This window comes from Eriocheir sinensis, chromosome 22 (genome assembly GCF_024679095.1).
Source record: "Eriocheir sinensis breed Jianghai 21 chromosome 22, ASM2467909v1, whole genome shotgun sequence".
NCBI classification, from domain to species: Eukaryota; Metazoa; Arthropoda; class Malacostraca; order Decapoda; family Varunidae; genus Eriocheir; species Eriocheir sinensis.
In genome coordinates this window covers 6,403,984-6,422,830 of record NC_066530.1, presented here as the reverse complement: position 1 = coordinate 6,422,830, position 18,847 = coordinate 6,403,984, and the positions used below count along the sequence as shown (strand labels likewise).

General features: G+C 44.7%; 1 protein-coding gene across 1 annotated transcript; it reads right to left on the bottom strand.

Annotated features, from left to right (window-relative positions):
• Positions 1–2,308: 2,308 nt before the first annotated feature.
• On the bottom strand, positions 2,309–8,470 carry LOC127002265 (MAM domain-containing glycosylphosphatidylinositol anchor protein 1-like). Its single transcript, XM_050868077.1, has 3 exons — positions 8,152–8,470; positions 7,466–7,566; positions 2,309–2,651 (listed from the first exon to the last, which is right to left on the bottom strand). The coding sequence occupies exons 1-3, from the start codon at positions 8,280–8,282 to the stop codon at positions 2,458–2,460; spliced, it is 426 nt and encodes a 141-aa protein (XP_050724034.1). The 5' UTR covers positions 8,283–8,470; the 3' UTR covers positions 2,309–2,457.
• Positions 8,471–18,847: the final 10,377 nt, after the last annotated feature.

Here is an 18,847-nt window from a genome sequence, read left to right as displayed (position 1 = left end):
AATACAAAGCTGGATGTTGCGCCTACGTGCGCAACGACATCACTTGCTCTCGTGCCCACGACCTTGACTCTTCTGAATTTTCCACCATCTGGCTAAGACTTCATTGTCATTCTATTACTAAATACATCTGTGCTGTTTATCTCTCACCTAACTCTACTAACTATGTCAAATTCTTTGACTATTTGAATTCTAAAGTGGAGCACATCTTGACTCATTCTCCCTTCGCTGAAATCTCCATCTTGGGAGATTTCAATGTTCACCACCACCTTTGGCTTTCATCGTCTTTCAATGACCAGCCTACAACTTTACTCTCCTCAACGACCTAGAGCAGTTGGTTCAGCACCCTACACGTATTCCCGACCGTTTTGGAGACAGGCCCAACATTCTAGACCTCTTCCTTACCTCTAATTCTTCTGCTTACTCTGTCAAACTGTTCTCTCCGTTCGGCTCCTCCGATCATAACCTTATTTATGTTTCCTGTCCTATCGCTCCTGTACATCCTCTGGACCCACCGAAGAGGCTATGCTTCTGACATTTTGCTTCAGCTCGGTGGGACGACCTGAGGATGTACTTTTCCGATTTCCCGTGGAATGATTACTGCTTCCAGGAGAGAGACCCCTCTGTGTGTGCCCAGCGCATTTCGGAGGTGATTGTCTCTGGAATGGAGGCATACATTCCACGTTCTTTCTCTACTCCTCATGCCTTGGTTTAATCATGCTTGTTCTCCTGCTATTAAAGATAGAGAGGCAGCTCACAAAAGGTTCCAGAGCCTTCGAACTCCCGCTAACTATGACCTTCACATTTCAACCCGGAATCGTGCCAAATCTATTCTCCGACTTACTGAAATTTCTTTTATCAATAAAAAAATGTCAACACCTTGCTTCTTCTAATTCTTCCAGTGACTTCTGGCATCTAGCCAAAAATATCTCCTCCAATTTCACTTCTTCCTCTTTCCCTCCTCTCCTTAACCCTGACGGCAGCACTGCCGTCTCATCTGTCTCTAAGGCTGAACTCCTCGCTCAAACTCCCCCTGGACGATTCTAGACATATTCCTCCTACTCATCCCCCCTCTGACTCCTTGATGCCTGTTATTAGGATTCTTCATAATGATGTTTTCTATGCTCTCTCTGGCCTCAACTCTCAGAAGGCTCATGGACCTGATGGAGTGCCTCCTATTGTCCTTAAAAACCGTGCTTCTGTGCTGACACCCTGCCTGGTCAAACTCTTTCGTCTCTGCCTATCAACATCTACCTTTCCTTCCTGCTGGAAGTATGCCTTTGTACAGCCTGTGCCTAAGAAAGGTGACCGTTCCAATCCCTCAAACTACCGCCCTATAGCTTTACTTTCCTGTCTATCTAAAGCTTTTGAATCAATCCTTAACCGGAAGATTCAAAAGCACCTTTCCACCTCTAACCTTCTCTCTGATTGCCAGTATGGGTTCCGCAAGGGGCGTTCTACTAGCGATCTTCTTGCTCTCTTAACTGATTCTTGGTCATCCTCTCTTAGCCGTTTCGGTTAAACTTTCTCAGTTGCACTAGAAATATCGAAAGCTTTCGATAGAGTCTGGCACAAGTCTTTGCTTTCTAAACTGCCTTCTTTCGGATTATATCCTCTCTGTTCCTTTATCTCCAGTTTCCTTTCCGGCCGTTCTATCTCTGCTGTGGTAGATGGTCACTGTTCTTCTCCTAAACCTTTCAACAGTGGTGTTCCACAGGGCTCTCTCGTATCACCCACTCTCTTCCTGTTATTCATCAATGATCTTCTTTCCATAAAAAACTGTCCTGTCCACTCATACGCCGACGACTCCACTCTGCATTATTCAACTTCTTTGAATAGAAGACCATCACAACAGAAAGTACACGACTCCAGACTGGATGCTGCAGAACGCTTAACCTCAGACCTTGCTATTATTTCCGATTGGGGTAAAAGGAACCTTATGTCCTTCAATGCCTCAAAAACCCAATTTCTCCACCTATCAACTCAACACAATCTTCCAAACACTTATCCCCTATTTTTCGACAACACTCAGTTGTCACCTTCTTCAACACTAAACATCTTCGGTCTATCCTTAACTCAAAATCTTAACTTTAAACTTCACATCTCGTCTCCTACTAAATCAGCTTCCTCGAGGTTGGGCGTTTTGCATCGTCTCCGCCAGGTCTTCTCCCCCGCACAGTTGCTATCCATATACAGGGGCATTGTCCGCCCTCGTATGGAGTATGCATCTCACGTGTGGGGGGGCTCCACTTACATAGCTCTCTTGGACAGAGTGGAGCCTAAGGCTCTTCGTCTTATCAGCTCTCCTCCTCTTACTGATAGTCTTCTACCTCTTAATTTCCGCCGTCATGTTGCCTCTCTTTCTATCTTCTATTGATATTTCCATGCTGACTGCTCTTCTGAACTTGCTAACTGCATGCCTCCACCCCTCCCGCGGCCCCGCTGCACGCGACTTTCTATTCATGGAGTTTGGGCATTCGGGATCCTCAGTCTGTTCCCGTAGGTCTGGGCGCCTAGTGGAAGCTCGCCGTCCATTCGCCTCCACGAGATGGCAGCGGCAGGCTCGTTCTCCACCTCGCAGACCAGCTCTACATCCTCGCCCCTCCGTATGTCGGATGGAATGGAGCGGACTTGAATGTTGCTTGTCTGGGGGCCTGTGGAAATGCAGTGATAGATGAAGTAACTGACAGGACTTGGAAGTGTTAGAGGAAAGACTAGCACTGGACATAGCAAGAATGGGAGATGAGATGGACTATAAAGAAGAAGAGAGAGGAATGTTGCTTGTCTGTGGGCCTGTCGGAAATGCAGTGATGTATAAAGTAACTGACAGGACTTAGAAGTGTTGGAAATAGAGGAAAAATTAGCACTAGCAAGAATGGGCGATGAGATTGACTATAAAGAAGAAATAAAGGAATGTTGCTTGTCTGGAAGCCTGTTGCAACGCAGCAATAGATATAATTGACAAGACTTGGAAGTGTTAGAAATAGAGGAATGACTAACACTGGACCTAGCAAGACGAGGGTGGATCATTGGACATACAAAGATAGAATAAGCGACATAAGGACAGTTAAATCAATGAAAGAATTATACCATTGTTTCCGTGGCATACATATTTACATTTACTACTGACTGTGATATATAAACAACAACAGCTGTTGCGACATTACGACTGTTTCACTTCACCCATTAAACATATATTTCTCTACACTATCCGCAAGCATTGATACATGGATAAAATACATGGTAAAGCTACATTAGGATAGATCAGGTGAGGTGAGGTAGGGGGTTCACCAGAAAAGGCAACCGCCGCCCGGGGATCGAACCAGGCGGTGCGTTGGTCAGAGTTCTTTGGCGACGCCCTGGCCACAGGTGAATCAGTGTGCGAGTACTTTACGAGATGTGGCCAGAAAGTGTTAGATTGTGGTTTCGAGTGCCCAGACTGTGATCGAGACCTGAACGAGTACATGTTGCTCCGTAAGCTCGTCGCCGGCTTACGCGAGCCGGCTCTTAAGCGCGAGGTGTTCCAGGGCTGCGATAAGTTCAAGAGCGTCGACAGCCTTAGAACATACTGTGTGGCGTTTGAGGCAGCGCAAAAGGACGCTCTTGGTCCCACGCAGGAGCGTCGGATCGCTGGGGCCGCCGCCGCCGACGCCACGGATGACGACACTGACAAGAATGACGTCATCGCGGCGGCCAGGGCCGCGAGGAACCCCGGTAAGGGGTGTGTCAACTGTAGAAACCGCCATCAGCCTGGGAAAGCGGCGTGTCCTGCGGGTAACACTACGTGCCGTGCCTGCGGCAAGCTGGGTCACTTCGAAAGGGCTTGCAAAACGAAAAAGAGAGAGGGCAAAGACGCTATGGCGGGTGTTGTGGTGGCCTCATCTCAAGTGGAGGGCCAACCACAGTTGCAGATACTAGTTTCTCAAGCGACTAGTGACACACAGCACCGTGCCACGGCTGTAGCGGACACGGGCGCTCAGGTATGTGTGGCAGGGCCTACCCTAATGAACACCCTCGGTCTCACACCCAGCCAACTACACAGTCGGAGGGGGCTGCGTGACCTTGCCAACGTACACCTACCCACCCTCGGGGCGTCATCTTGCCGCATCAGCGTTCCTGGCCGCTCCACCAATCCAAGACATCTACTTCGTCAGGTCAGTGAATCAGATCTACCTATCCCTCACCGCCTGCAAAGATCTCGGCCTGGTGCGCGCCGATTTTCCCTGCCCTCCACCCTCAGTAGGTGCCGTAGATCAGGGGGAGCACGCCAAAAAGAACGACCGCGGCCCACCAAGCAGGCCGCGTGCTATGCCGCTACCGCCTTTGGAGGAAAATGTTCCTAGGTTACAGGAGTGGCTCCTCGCTCACTTCTCAGCGTCGACGTTCGACTCAGAACGGTACCCACTACCGGTAATCATATCCGAATCACATCCACCTGTCTTCCGACGCGGTGCCCTACGCTTGCCACACCCCTGCCTCGGTCCCCAAGCACTGGGAGGAGGAGGTTAAGAGGCAGTTGGACGAGGACATCAGAAGAGGAGTGATTCGTCCAGTACCTGCCGGGCAGGCCACGGAATGGTGCGCCAGGATGGTCGTGGTGGCGAAGAAGTCCGGTAAGCCCCACCGCACGGTGGATTTTCAGAAGCTCAATGTCTGCTGCCTGCGGGAGACGCACCACACCCCCACACCATTCGACATGGCTTCTGGAGTCCCATTGCACGCTTACAAGACCGTAGCTGACTCTTACTGGGGCTACCACCAGGTAGAGCTTGATGAAGAGAGCCGCCACCTTACCACCTTCATCACGCCCTGGGGCCGGTACCAGTATTGCCGGACGCCCATGGGGCACTGTGCAGCTGGGGACGCTTGCACAAAGAGGTTCGACGACGCCATTGCCGATCTGCCCCGGAAGTACAAATGCGTCGACGACACCCTCCTGTAGGACACGAGCGTAGAAGAGGCCTTCTGGCACACCTATAACTTCCTAGAGGTGTGTGCAAAGGCGGGGGTAACGCTGAAGCCGGAAAAGTTCCAGTTCTGCAGGAGAGAGGCCGCTTTTGCGGGCTACCACTTGGGCTGGGACACTTACGAACCCACTGCTGAACGCCTGACTGCTATCAAGGACTTCACGATGCCTGCACAGCCCTCCATCACTGACGTGCGTTCGTGGTTCGGGCTTGTGAACCAGTTGGCGCCCTTCCTTGCCACCGCACCTCTGATGGCGCCATTCAGGGACCTGTTGAAGAAGCCCTCCGGCAAGATCATAAAACATCTCAGGCAGTATTTCACCTGGTGAGGAGCCCCAGAGGAACTCGCGACCGACGGAGGGACGAACCTGGTGAGTGGGGAAATGGCTGCCTTCCTTGAGAGGTGGGGTGTCACCACTCGAATCTTTTCTACTCAGTATCCTCAGTCCAAAGGCCGGCCCGAGGGAGCGGTTAAGACGGCCAAGAGGATACTGCGGGACAACACGGAATCGAGGGGCAGCTTGGACAGCAACAAAACGTCCCTCGCCCTTCTCCAATACTTGAATACCCCCCTGCGCGGAATGAACAAGTCTCCCGCCCAGATGACAACAGGCAGACAGCTGCGGGATGGCGTCCCCACGGCCAGGCAGAACTACAAGACCAGGTCACAAAGGAGTGGAACAAGTCTGGCACGGTAGTGGAAGCTCACCCACATCGCCAGTACGCCGTAAGGGTCGACGGTAGCGGCCGCATCACATTACGTAACCGTGGCCACCTGAAGGAGGCATCGGCACCTCGGGAGCCCCCTGACCCTGATGGCGCCCCGGACCAGCAAGTGTCACCAGCGGGGCAGCCTCCCAGGCATAGGTCACGTCCGCGATGGCTGGACGATTTTGTACAGTGATTGCTCCCCACCCAGTATGTTATGTTAAAGTAAGTTAGGTAACATGTCTTGGATTGGTCAGTTTTGCTTGTTTTGTTTGTTAATTCAGATTGCCCTCACAATCTTAAGGGGGAATTGTGGGAGTTTTGGCCTAGCTGGCAACTCTCATCGGGTTGGAGTCGGTGGGCAGTTCCCGCCACCACGCTGTACCGAGAGGACGCTCATTAAAGCTATCAAGAATAAGCAATACGCCTTTGCCATCAAACCCTACACTTTCATTCTGTATCAAGGCAGGAATGTTAGTGAATGGGTGAATCGGATGAGTTAAGTAAATACACAGGGATGGATACTGACGCCCAAAGTGGTTTTCCGAGTTCCTTTCATTCTGTTTCAAGGCTGGAGTGTTAGTGAATGGGTGAATGGGATGGGTTAAGTATATACACAGCCATGAATACTGACGCCCAAAGTGGTTTTCCGAGTTCCTTTCATTCTGTTTCAAGGCTGGAGTGTTAGTAAACGATACAAGAGTGAAAAGTTGTGCCTCCGTTTATTTTTCTACAGGTGTCTGCCTGCCCACACGACTAAAAGGTGAGTGTCATGCAGCTAACAAAGACAGACAAGTACTCTCTCTACACTATATTCCTGTTAACCAGTGAATTATATTAGAAAAAAAGTCTCGACACAAGGTGACTCACAGCAGTCATCAAAATGCTTCCCTTCATGTAGACAGACTGTGTTATGCTGATTCTATATATAAAACCTAGCGAGAAACCTGTTACAAATGTTAAGCTTAATATAAAATGACTTTGATATTCTTAAAAAGAGTTTAGCTTCATATTGTCTAAAAACTGAATCTGTACTGATGTTCCTGATCCTATTTCAATGCAAAGGTTTTTGGCAATTCTGTACAACATATTCGTCCCATAAAAGCCTTCTAAGATATGATTTGATACAGAGAAATGCCATGCAGGGTAGAGGGTCGAGCACTTGCGATATGAACATTTTGAGGCAGCGCTTAAACTAACTATCAACAAACTATCATTAACTTACAAGAAGTAACTAAATTAATAAAGTTTTTTTCCACACACACAACTCCATAACAAAGACTATAAGTAGAAAATTCTATGACGACTTGCATCAAACTAACATACATATACTACAGACACTTCTCTTTTGTTAACCTAAGTTACATTACGAAGTCTATATCAATCGTAAATCATAAATAGCATTTTACGTATCTAAATAATCCTAGACTATTTGAATAACAAGCCGATAATTAGACGGAAAACTGTTGGTCTCATATAGTGATTACTAGAGTGGCCAAAAGAGAGGTCAATTTCGGAGGGATAAGTTAAATAGTGAGTTTAATAGGTGAGTTAGCATTGGTGTTGGCAGTGGTAGTCATGTCCTATCTCACTGTGTCTTATGATTAGGTTAAGTGGTAGCAGTAGTAATGGTTGTCCGATCCCAAGAACTGACAAGAGATAAGTTAAACAGGTGAGTTAGCATTGGTGTTGGCAGTGGTGGCAATGGCCCATAACATGCAGGGTAGCCAAGGCGTCATGCATTGGTCAGTTGGCGGGGACACTGGTGGTGCGCTTGGCCGGCCGAGACTCACTCCTGACGATGAGGGTGATAACGTCGTACGAGCTCCTTCCCGATGGCAGCACGGCGTCGCATTGATAAACCCCGCTGTCCTCCACCTGGATCAGTGGCAGCCTGCAAGGAGATGTTTTGTAGCCTTAGTTGAAAGGGATATCCAGCATACCAATACCACTTGAGAAACACTCCACTATCCACCACGCAGACAGAGAAAGACCTAGGAGTGTATGTGACCAGGCTATCAGTGAAGGGATATTCAGCATACCAATACCACATGGGAAACACTCCACTATCCGCCACAGAGGCAGAGAAAGACCTGGGAGTGTATGTGACCAGGCTATCAGTGAAGGGATATCCAGCACACCAATACCACGTGAGAAACACTCCACTATCCACCACACAGACAGAGAAAGACCTGGGAGTGTATTTTACCAGGCTATCAGTGAAGGTATATCCAGCACACCAATACCACATGGGAAACACTCCACTATCCACCACAGAGGCAGAAAAAGACCTGGGAGTGTATGTTACCAGGCTACCAGTGGAGGCGAAATTCGTGCCAATCGCAGCAGACGGGTTAAGAAAATGTGAGAAATCAAAGGAAGAGAAGGAATGAAAAACTCAAAGTATAGAAAAATGAACCCTAAAAACGCTAGAAACAAACAGAAAAGTGAAAGTACGTAGAGAGGTCACAGCGCCTACCTAAGTGTGTTCTCTCTGGCCAGGGCGTTGGGCGGGAGGCGGCCATTGATGCGGCTCCACCTGACGTCGCTGGGGTTGATGCCTGAGGTTTCGCAGCGCAGTACAGCCGTCTGGCCCACGTACAGCGTCATCTCGGGGTCATCAACAGCGGCTCCTCTGAAAGACAGTGATGACGATGATGAGGTTTGAGGACACGAGTAGAAAGATGCTGTGGTTAGGGGAGTGAAGAGAAGATAAATATATAAAGTGAAAATGATAAAGGTTGATTCTTGTTTAATGTTATCCGAGTTTCTTTTATTTTGGGAAAGATGGTGATTAGGGACGTGATGCAAAACAATAAATAAGATGCTGGTTAAGGGAGCGAAGAGATAATATATGAATGAAATAAATATAATAAAGGATTTTTTGTTTAATATTATCAGCGTTTTTTTTATCCCGAGACGCTAGAAAGATGGTGATCAGGGTAGTGAAGCAAAAAAATTAACAAAAATAAATGATAAAGAATATAAATCGTGGAGTGAAAAAAATTAAGATAAATGTGAAAATAATGAAGGTTTCGTTTTTTAAGAACATAAGAACATAAGAACGTAAGGAGTCTGCAAGAGGCCGGTTGGCCTATACAAGGCAGCTCCTGTACACTCAACCCCACCTTACCTCACCATCCATGACTTTATCTAACCTCTTTTTGAATGTATCTATGGTATTGGCACCCACAACATGGCTCCCAAGCCTGTTCCATTCGTCCACCACTCTATTAGTGAACCAATTCTTGCCTATGTCTTTGTTGAATCTGAATTTGTCCAACTTAAAACCATTGCCACGCGTCCTACCTGGCTCTTTCACTCTCAAAATTTTATTGACATCCCCTTTATTAAATCCCTTCATCCATTTATAAACTTCGATCAAGTCTCCTCGCACCCTTCGCCTTTCTAGAGAGTGTAGATTTAACTGCTTTAGCCTGTCTTCATAAGGCAAGTTCCTCACCCCCTGAATCATCTTCGTCATCCTCCTCTGTACTGATTCTAACATCTTGATATCCATTCTATAATAGGGGGACCAGAACTGAACTGCATAGTCGAGATGAGGTCGAACTAGTGCTAAGTAAAGTTTGAGGATGACTTCAGCGCTCCTATTGCTCACGCTCCTTGAGATGAAACCTAGTACTCTGTTTGCCCGATTTTGAGCCTGAATGCATTGAGCCCTAGGACGGAGGTCAGCGCTCACTAGGACTCCTAAGTCTCTCTCCCGCCCAGACCTGCTTAGAGGAGTGTCATTTAAGGAGTAATTGTGTAAGGGGTTATTCCTACCTACACTCAAAATGCTACACTTCCCGACATTGAATTCCATCTGCCACTTCCTCGCCCAATCATATAGTCTGTCAAGCTCATCCTGGAGAACGGTAGCGTCGCTGTCTGATTGGATTACTCTACCGATCTTGGTATCATCTGCGAACTTACTGACATCGCTACTGATTCCTGTGTCCAAGTCATTGATGTAAATAATAAAAAGCAGAGGACCCAGCACCGACCCTGTGGACTCCACTCGTAACACTGCCCCATTCAGATTTCCTACCATTGATTTGCACTCTCTGCTTCCTACCACTAAGCCACGCCCTGATCCAGCTCAAAACTTTCCCATCTACGCCGTGAGCCTGTAATTTTAGTAATAGCCGGTGATGAGGGACTTTGTCGAACGCTTTACTGAAATCTAGATATAATATGTCATAGTTTTCATCTCTGTCAACCGCCTCGATTACTTTAGTGTAGAAGGACAACAGGTTAGTAAGGCAAGACCTACCCTTTGTGAACCCATGTTGTGAGTCATGAATTAAATTATGCTTTTCTAGATGGTCCCGAATGCTCCTGGCTATAATCGACTCTAACATCTTTCCCACAACTGATGTTAAGCTAATTGGGCGATAGTTTGAGGTGGCTGACTTGTCTCCCTTTTTGAAAATCGGCGTCACATTAGCTACTTTCCATTGATTGGGCACATACCCAGAATTTACCGACATTTTAAAGATATCGGCAAGAGGGCCACTAAGGACTTCCTTGCACTCTTTCAGAACCCTTGGGAATACTTCGTCTGGGCCCGGCGATTTGTTTTTCTTCAACCTACCAATCTCATCCTGGACTACTTGCCTAGTGATGATCACCTCCCTCAACTTGTCGTTCCCGTCACCCTCATATATCTGAACTCTCTCCGGAATGGTTGTTAGATTTTCCTGCGTGAAAACTGAGAGGAAATAGTCATTCATCATTTGGCTCATATCTTTTCCATTCTCAACGAGCTCGCCCGTGTTTGTTTTCAACGGTCCAATTCTGTCCCTTGTTTTCGTCCTGTACAATTTGAAGAAGCCCTTGGGATCGCTCTTGGCCTCGTTGGCTACCCTAATCTCATAATTTCTTTTTGCAAGGCGGGTGTTCTTCTTCACCGACCTGGCTAGCTCAACATACCTACCCCTGAGGTGGATCTCTCCGTTCTTTATTTTCCTATAAATTCCTCTCTTCAAGCCTATTTCATGCTTGAGTCTGCGGGTCATCCATTTGGGGTCGTTATTTTCCTTCCTACGTGCTTGGTAAGGGATATGCTGTCTCTGACCCTCTGCAATTTCTCTAACTAAATTATTGTAGGTCATTTCTACATGGTTCCCCTGTCTTTCCGGTTCCAGCCCTGAGATCTGGCCCTCATCCAGCCCTAAGGTTTCCCAATTTACCTCCTCAAGGTGTTTTCTGAGCCCCTCATAATCAGCTCTTCTAAAGTCAGGCACCAACACCGGGTTGAGTTCATGGGTCACCGCCCAGTCTAATTTAAACCTAATTTCCTTGTGATCACTGCCACCTAATTCTCCCCCAACATCTAGCTCGCTGATCATATACTCGGTGTTAGTTAAGACCAAGTCCAGAATGTTGTTACCCCTGGTGGGCTCTGTTGCTGTCTGCTTGAGAAAATTATCTTGTATTACTTTCAGAAAATCCTCAGACTCTAGATCACCCACCACGCCTTCCCAATCTATATTCCTATAGTTAAAATCCCCCATTATGCAGACATTTTGCTCCTGCTCGCCCTGCCTACCTCTTGTAGTAATATATCAGTGTCCTGCCTGCTGAGGTTGGGTGGCCTGTAAAGAACCCCTAGAATTAGTTTGTCCTTCCCTTTGTGGACGTCCACCCAAACTGATTCTGAGTCGCCATTTGTTTGAATAGAGTTGTTAGCGGAATATTTAAGTGTGTCTTTAACATAAAGTGCCACCCCCCCTCCCCTTCTTCCCTTTCTATCTTTGTGAAACATCTGGTAACCATCTATTTCATACTCAGACATGAAGTTTTTGTTGGCAGTATCTACCCATGTTTCCGTGATAGCTATAATGTCGAATTTCTCGACACATGCTTTCCCCCTTAGTAGATCTATCTTGTTCCTGAGACTCCTACTGTTGGTGTAATAAGCCGTTAGCCCATCCTTTCTTATATCCTTTCGATTTCTCCTGCGCCCCCTAGTCCCAGTCTGCGATGCACTGACAGGCCCTCCCCCCTCGCCTACTCTAAAAAATCCTGTAGGGTGCTAAGTGATCTCTCGAGGGAGTCTGCGAGAACCTCCACCCCCTGGAGTGACAGGTGCACGCCATCCTTGGCATACAAGGTGCCTTTATTGTAGAAGAGGTCCCAATTGTCAAGGAAAAGCCAACCATTTCGCTTACAGTGGGCCGCCAGCCTGCTGTTTACTGCTAAGGCTCTGGAAAGCCATCCCTCTCCCAACCCCCTCCTCGGCAAAACCCCACAAACAGCCGGCACCCCCCCGAAGTCCCTCACTTTAGCAAACGATTCCCTGAAGCGCCGAAATATCTCTTCGCTACCCACCTTACCGATGTCATTACCACCGTAACTGCAGAAGACGATTGGCTGTGTCCCCTCCCCTGCTAAAATTTCCTCCATTCTGTCAGATACGTGCTGGATGCCTGCCCCGGGAAAGCACACTCGAAGCCTATTTTCCTTATCCCTTGAACAAAAGTACCTGTCAATGAACCTGACTTGAGAGTCCCCAACCACCAGTACTTTCCTCTTATTAACTTTGTCAGTAGACGGAAGGGAAGCCGCTACAGAAGGAGAGGGAGGGGCGGCAGCAGGGGAGTGGGAGGAGGAGGAGGAGGAGGAGGAGGGGGAAGAGAAGGGGGAGGAGGAGGAGGAGGAGGAGGAGGAGGAGGAGGAGGCGTTTAATATGATCCGAGCTTTGATTATTCGGGACGTTGAAAAGATGCTGATTAGAGTAGTGAAGCACAACAACAACAACAACAACAACAAAATCATATATATGCATTTGTACGTGGAAAACATTTTAATTCATAAGGTATGAATATCTGTGAGCAGAAGAAGAAAAGCAAACAGGTACATAATTATAATGAAAAACAAAAAAAAACATACATATTCAGAAAGTTTAATAACTGTCTGTAAGAGGTAATTTAGGTAAGGTAAACTACTATATAAATTTGCAATGATGAACAGAAAAAAATATACTGATCTAAGAGGTTTGGATTTCAATAAGAAGAAAATTACGTAAAAGAAATTCACTATATATTTACAATGATCAGAAAGATATATTAGTCCAAGAGGTTTAAATTTCTGTAAGGGGGATATTAAGTAAGGTAAACTGCTATATATATTTACAATGATGAACAGAAAAATATATTAGTCTAAGAGGTTTGGATCTCAGTAAGAAGAAAGTTAAGCAAAGAAAATCACTGTATATTTACAATGATGAACAGAAAAATGTATTAGTCTAAGAGGTTTGAATTTCAGTAAGAAGAAAATTACGTAAAATAAAATCATTATATATATATATATATATATATATATATATATATATATATATATATATATATATATATATATATATATATATATATATATATATATATATACAATGAAGAACAAAAGATAAATAAGTTCCGAAAGGTTTGAATTTTAGTAAGAAGATAATTACGTAAAAAAATCCCTATATATTTGCAATGAAGAACAGAAAAATATGTAAGTTACGAAAGGTTTGAGTTTTACTAAGAAGAAGAAAAGTTAGCAAATAAAATCCCTATATATTTACAATGAAGAACAAAAGACATATTTATAAAGTGGTTTGAATTTCTAAAAGAGGAAACTTAAACAATGATACCGACATATATTTATAATGAAGGCACCAGCGGAAGTGTCTTATCATACCGACAACAGGAGGTAAAGAACATCTCACAAACCCACAAATAAAATCAGCTTCACGAGCCCACAAAAAAGTCGACACATTCAGACGGACTTAACTCGGTGTAAATCAACATAGAAAGGGACCACGTTAACATTCATGAAGGTAGGAATGCGAAATCTTAGAAGCCATTTAATTTGGTATTATTTCATTAAGGTTTCAGGGCAAGACCAACCACCTAGTTTGGACCAAAGGGGCTGTGTGGTCTGAATATCTGTATAAACCTATGTAAATTGTTTGATCCAGGATTCGGACTTGGACCGCCCCTCTGCAGATGGAACGTACAAACAAATATACAACCGCAATGCTCAAAATATGAAAGTAAAAGAAAATACATATACGTGAATCTTAAAATATGAAGAAAATATAGATATACATACATAAATCATTGCCTAAGGTTTACAAGTATCGAAAGAGATGCTAAATATATTGGAAAAAAAAGAATGTATGGAGTTCACAAATACCAGAAATACAAATCAATACACAATCAGAGCTAAAAATTAAAAAGAAAGAGAGAGACTACGTATACACATCTTTTCCCTGACATCCACAAAAACAATATAAGAAAAAAATTATGTAAAGATGTCCTTGAGGTTTACAAATACCAGAAATACAAAAGAGATTACGTATGCACAAACCTTTCCCTGACATCTATAAAAATCATATGAGAAAAATATTACGTAAAGATCTCCCTGAAGTTTACAAATACCAGAAATACAAATCACTACACAATCAGAGCTAAATATTAAAAATAGAGAGATTACGTATACACAAACCTTTCCCTGACATCCACAAAAATAATACGAAAGAAAAAGATTATGTAAAGATGTCCCTGAAGTTTACAAATATAAGAAATACAAATCAATACACAACTAGAGCTAAAAATCAAAGAGAAAAAGAGATTACGTGTACACAAACCTTTCCCTGATGCCCGAAACGCCACAAAATATCACAACATAAGCACCACCACCAACAGCAAAAAGGAATAGACGCAACCCAGACAACGTACGTCAACACCCCAACACTGCATGAAGTCCCGTACACTAGAAAAACACTCCCTCCGTTACCGTGCGACTTGTGTCTCCGCCGCCGCAGGCACACTTTCTCATCCTTGCAGTCGTTGCAGTCGCACTCGCCGTCGCAGTTAAGATAGAAGAAATAGCAGGAGCCGTCGCCGCATTTGAAGCAACCGGAACACGCGCTCTTGTCGAATATGTCATCTTCCGTTCGTACGATACACAGCGTGGTTAGTGGGACATTGGGATCACTTAATGATACACTGGAACCTCAAAAATAAAATAAAACGGACAGGCAATAGCTACGTAACTTATACATATAATTACGGTATTTATTACAAGTAAAGTATTTAGAGTTTCTTTTATATAATTCAATGACAGTGACTTAATTCTTCCCATGAGAACACTAAAGTAATTGACTGGTATACCCGTATAAGGCTTATAGATGCAGCTTCAATATACAACCTATGCCCATCCCTGCTCAGAACACAGTTAAGTTACTCCATAAATGACTAGTATAACACATCCCCTTGTTGATTACTTTCAGGGACAGCACACAGTTAAAATATTTCTGATACACACACACACACACACACAAAAAAAAAAAAAACATTATTGATACAGTGCTGTAAAAATATAAATAGATAAGGACACACACACACACACACACACACATCAAAGAAAGAATAGTAATGTTTGAAAAATAAAGAAGAATAGAAGCAAGTGGAAAGCAGTGTGAGTGAGACCAGATGATGTGTCAACTCAGATCATAAAAGACCATAGAAAACAACTTTAAATTTTGCTCAAGAATAGCCTACCCCCAAAAACAAAGTGTCACTGGTCTCTCTCTCTCTCTCTCTCTCTCTCTCTCTCTCTCTCTCTCTCTCTCTCTCTCTGTGTGTCCCACGTCAAAACCCAACTCACCGTAGCAGTCCTTTTCATCGCCTGCGTCACTACAGTCAGGTATCCCATCACACACCACGTACCTGGCTATGCACTACTTGGCCAGGTACACGGAGTCATCACAGGCTGACGACAACATCACATACACAACACAGTGCTTATGTAGAGTCATGGCAGCATTCTAGACTTTACGTGAATGTGTCAACTGAATATGTATGATAGTTGATGTGAGGGGCGGAAGGGTCTGAGAATACCAACCCAGGTTCCTCGCTACCCCCACGAAGGACTCAAAAGGCTACTGAGCTGAAGGGAAGTTTTCACAATAATACAACATGATGCACTACACTACAAACTACACTATACTGGAGGAGGAGTAAGAGTCCCTTAATACCCCCACAAAGGGTTTAAAAGGCTACTGAGCTGAAGGGATGTTGTCACAGTAATACAACTTGATGCACTACACTAAACACTACAGTACACTTGAAGAGGAGTGAAGGTCCCTTAATACCACCACAATGGGTTTAAAAGCCTACTGTACTGAAGGGAAGGTGTCACAGTTCTACAACATGATGCACTACACTATACACTTGAAGAGGAGGAAGTCCCTTAATACCACCACAAAGGGTTCAAAAGGCTATTGTAGTGAAGGGAAGTTGTCACAGTACTACAACATGATACACTACACTAAACACTACAGTACACTTGGAGAGGAGGAAAGGTCTCTTAATTTAATGCTAGAAGGTGAAGTTAAGTACACATTAATACCCCCACAGAGTTTAAAAGGCTACTGTACTGAAGGGAAATTATCACAATACTACATGATGCACTACACTACACTACACTGCATTACACTACACTATCATAAACACACTACAATGCACACACCAACAAGAGCTGTCATCTACGTTACTGCAAGACTCCATAGTAAGAAGGAATAGGCTATATTCACGCTATACTACTCTAGGCAGTCCAAAAAGGCTACTCTGTACTAAACACACTATCTACACTAAGGAGAAATAGAGAAACAGTCTATCTCTATGCTACGCTATAAAGCCCCACAAAACCATTAAATTCAATATGACCCTAAGACACAGGTTACTCAGAGCTCATAATCGTTTGCAGCAACAATAACTACGTACTCTCAGACTCTTAGAAGCACAAGCAATGGTTTTCACGTGGACAGACAGGCCCACAAAACCATGAGTATGACCCTTCAAGACAGGTTACTCAGAGCTCATTATTATTTGCAACGAGAATAAGTACATACTCTCAGACTCCTAAAAGCACAGGCAATGGCCTCCACATGTACCCTGATGCAGCCAAAGCCATTAAACTAAATATGACCCTTTGAGACAGGTTACTCAGAGCTCATTATCATTTCCATCGATAATAACTTTGTACTCTCAGACTCTTAATTAAAAGCACAAGCAATGGCCTCCACGTGTACCCTTAGACAGACAGGCCCACAAAACCATGATTATGACCTTTCAAGACAGATTACTCAGAGCTCATTATGTACTCTCAGACTCTTAGAAGCACAAGCAATGGCCTCCACGTGAAACCTGATGCAGCCAAAACCCCTAAGACTGAATATAACAAGGGCAATACAGAAACATGGAAATATGGAAGTGCAGGCAACAGAAAGCCTATTGGCTCATTACGAGGTTGCCCGCCTTGGTGATTTAATCTGCTCGATAGCCACAGGAGCAGATGAAAGCACCTCGACATTGAGGAGCAGATGAAAAGCACCTCGATATTGAGGAGCAGATGAAAGCACCTTAATATTCAGTTCACTCCTGACGCAGCGAAGTGACGGTCGATTCTATATTTGAAGGAGTTGATGGTATTCGCATTTACTACTTCTGGAGGAAGATTGTTCCAGTGACGGATGACTCGGTTTGAAAGGAAACTCCTTCCGATGTCTGTGTTACATCGACTAGACTGAATGGGTAAACCGTTATTTCTAGTTCTTAGGTTGGTTTGCAGTTCAAAGAATTTGGAGTAATCGACGTTATTGAATTTTTTCATATACTTGAAGACTTGAATCATATCCCCTCGCAGGCATCTTTTCTCCAATGTAAAGAGATTGAGTCGCTTGAGTCGTTCCTCGTACGGTTGAGCCCTTAAGGTTGGTATCATCTTCGTGGCGCGTCGTTGAATCCTTTCCAGTAAATCAATGTCCTTTCTGTAATTAGGAGACCATAACTGTACTGCATACTCGAGGTGCGGTCTTACCATGGAATTATACAGGGCTAGCATCACGTCTGGCGTTTTACACTCGGAAGTTCCTCGCTATGAACCCGAGCATAGTGTTGGCTTTGTTGTATGCTTTTTTACAGTGATTCGCGTGTTTCAGGTCACTGCTGATAGTGACTCCAAGATCCTTTTCCTCCTGCATCGCTTCCAGAGGTTTCCCATTCATGATGTATGTGTGGTTACTATTTCTGGACCCAATGTGCATGACTTTGCATTTGTCAAAATTAAAGGACATTTGTCATTTTTTCGACCATTCGATAATGTGATTGAGGTCTTTCTGAATGATTTCGCAGTCGGTCTTTGTGAGGGCCTTTCCACCCACCTTGGTGTCATCAGCAAATTTCGATATTGTTGATTTCAATCCTGATTCGAGGTCGTTGATATATATGATGAAGAGAATGGGTCCCAGTACTGACCCTTGAGGCACTCCACTAGTGACTGGAAGCCAATCGGAAGGCTGTCCGTTTAGTGGTACTCGTTGTTTTCTGCCGGTGAGCCAATCTCTCATCCACGCGATCAGATTGGCTCCAATGCCCGCCGAATGCAGTTTCTTAAGGAGTCGCTCGTGCGGTACCTTGTCGAAGGCTTTCTGAAAGTCTAGGTATATAACATCACTGGGGATGTGGGCATCCCAGTTTTTATATATACCTTGGAAGAAGTCTAATAAATTCGTTAGGCAGGAGCGCTTGTTTCTGAAGCCATGCTGGATGTCGGAGATTACATTATTGTCTTCTAGAAACTTGACAAATTTGTCTCTAATAATCTTTTCGAGTATTTCTCCTGCCACTGATGTCAAACTTATGGGCCTGAAGTTTAATGCAACGCTTTTGTCTCCTTTTTTGAAAATCGGCGCTACGTTCGCCATCTTCCAGTCTTCCGGGACCTTGTTCAGTTGAACAGACTGGTTGAATATGTTAGTGAGTGGCTGAAGTATTTGTTGTTTAAGCTCTTTTAATAACCGCGGGGACAAACTGTCGGGTCCCGTTGACTTGTTCGTGTCGAGTTTGTCCAAATACTTTTTCACTTCTTGGTCGCATATTGAGTCAATTTTCAGGGGCGTGATTTCCCTCGGCGGGTCAGGGCTCTCGGGAATGGTTTCGATGTCCTCGACTGTGAATACGGATGCGAAGTTACTGTTGAGGATTCTGGCCATCTGTTTACCGTCCTGAATTACAGATCCAGTCTCATCTGTCAGGGGACCAATATTGGATTTTACTTTCTTTTTAGATCTGATGTATGTGAATATTTTTTTTTGTTTTGTTTTGATGTCACGCGCTATT

Coding starts and splice junctions, on each gene's coding strand:
- LOC127002265 (XM_050868077.1), bottom strand. CDS start 8,282: ATGACGCTGTACGTGGGCCAGACGGCTGTACTGCGCTGCGAAACCTCA. Junction 7,567..8,151: donor GCCAGAGAGAACACACTTAG/GTAGGCGCTGTG, acceptor ATCTCCTTGCAG/GCTGCCACTGATCCAGGTGG. Junction 2,652..7,465: donor TATCACCCTCATCGTCAGGA/GTGAGTCTCGGC, acceptor GCATTTCCACAG/GCCCCCAGACAAGCAACATT.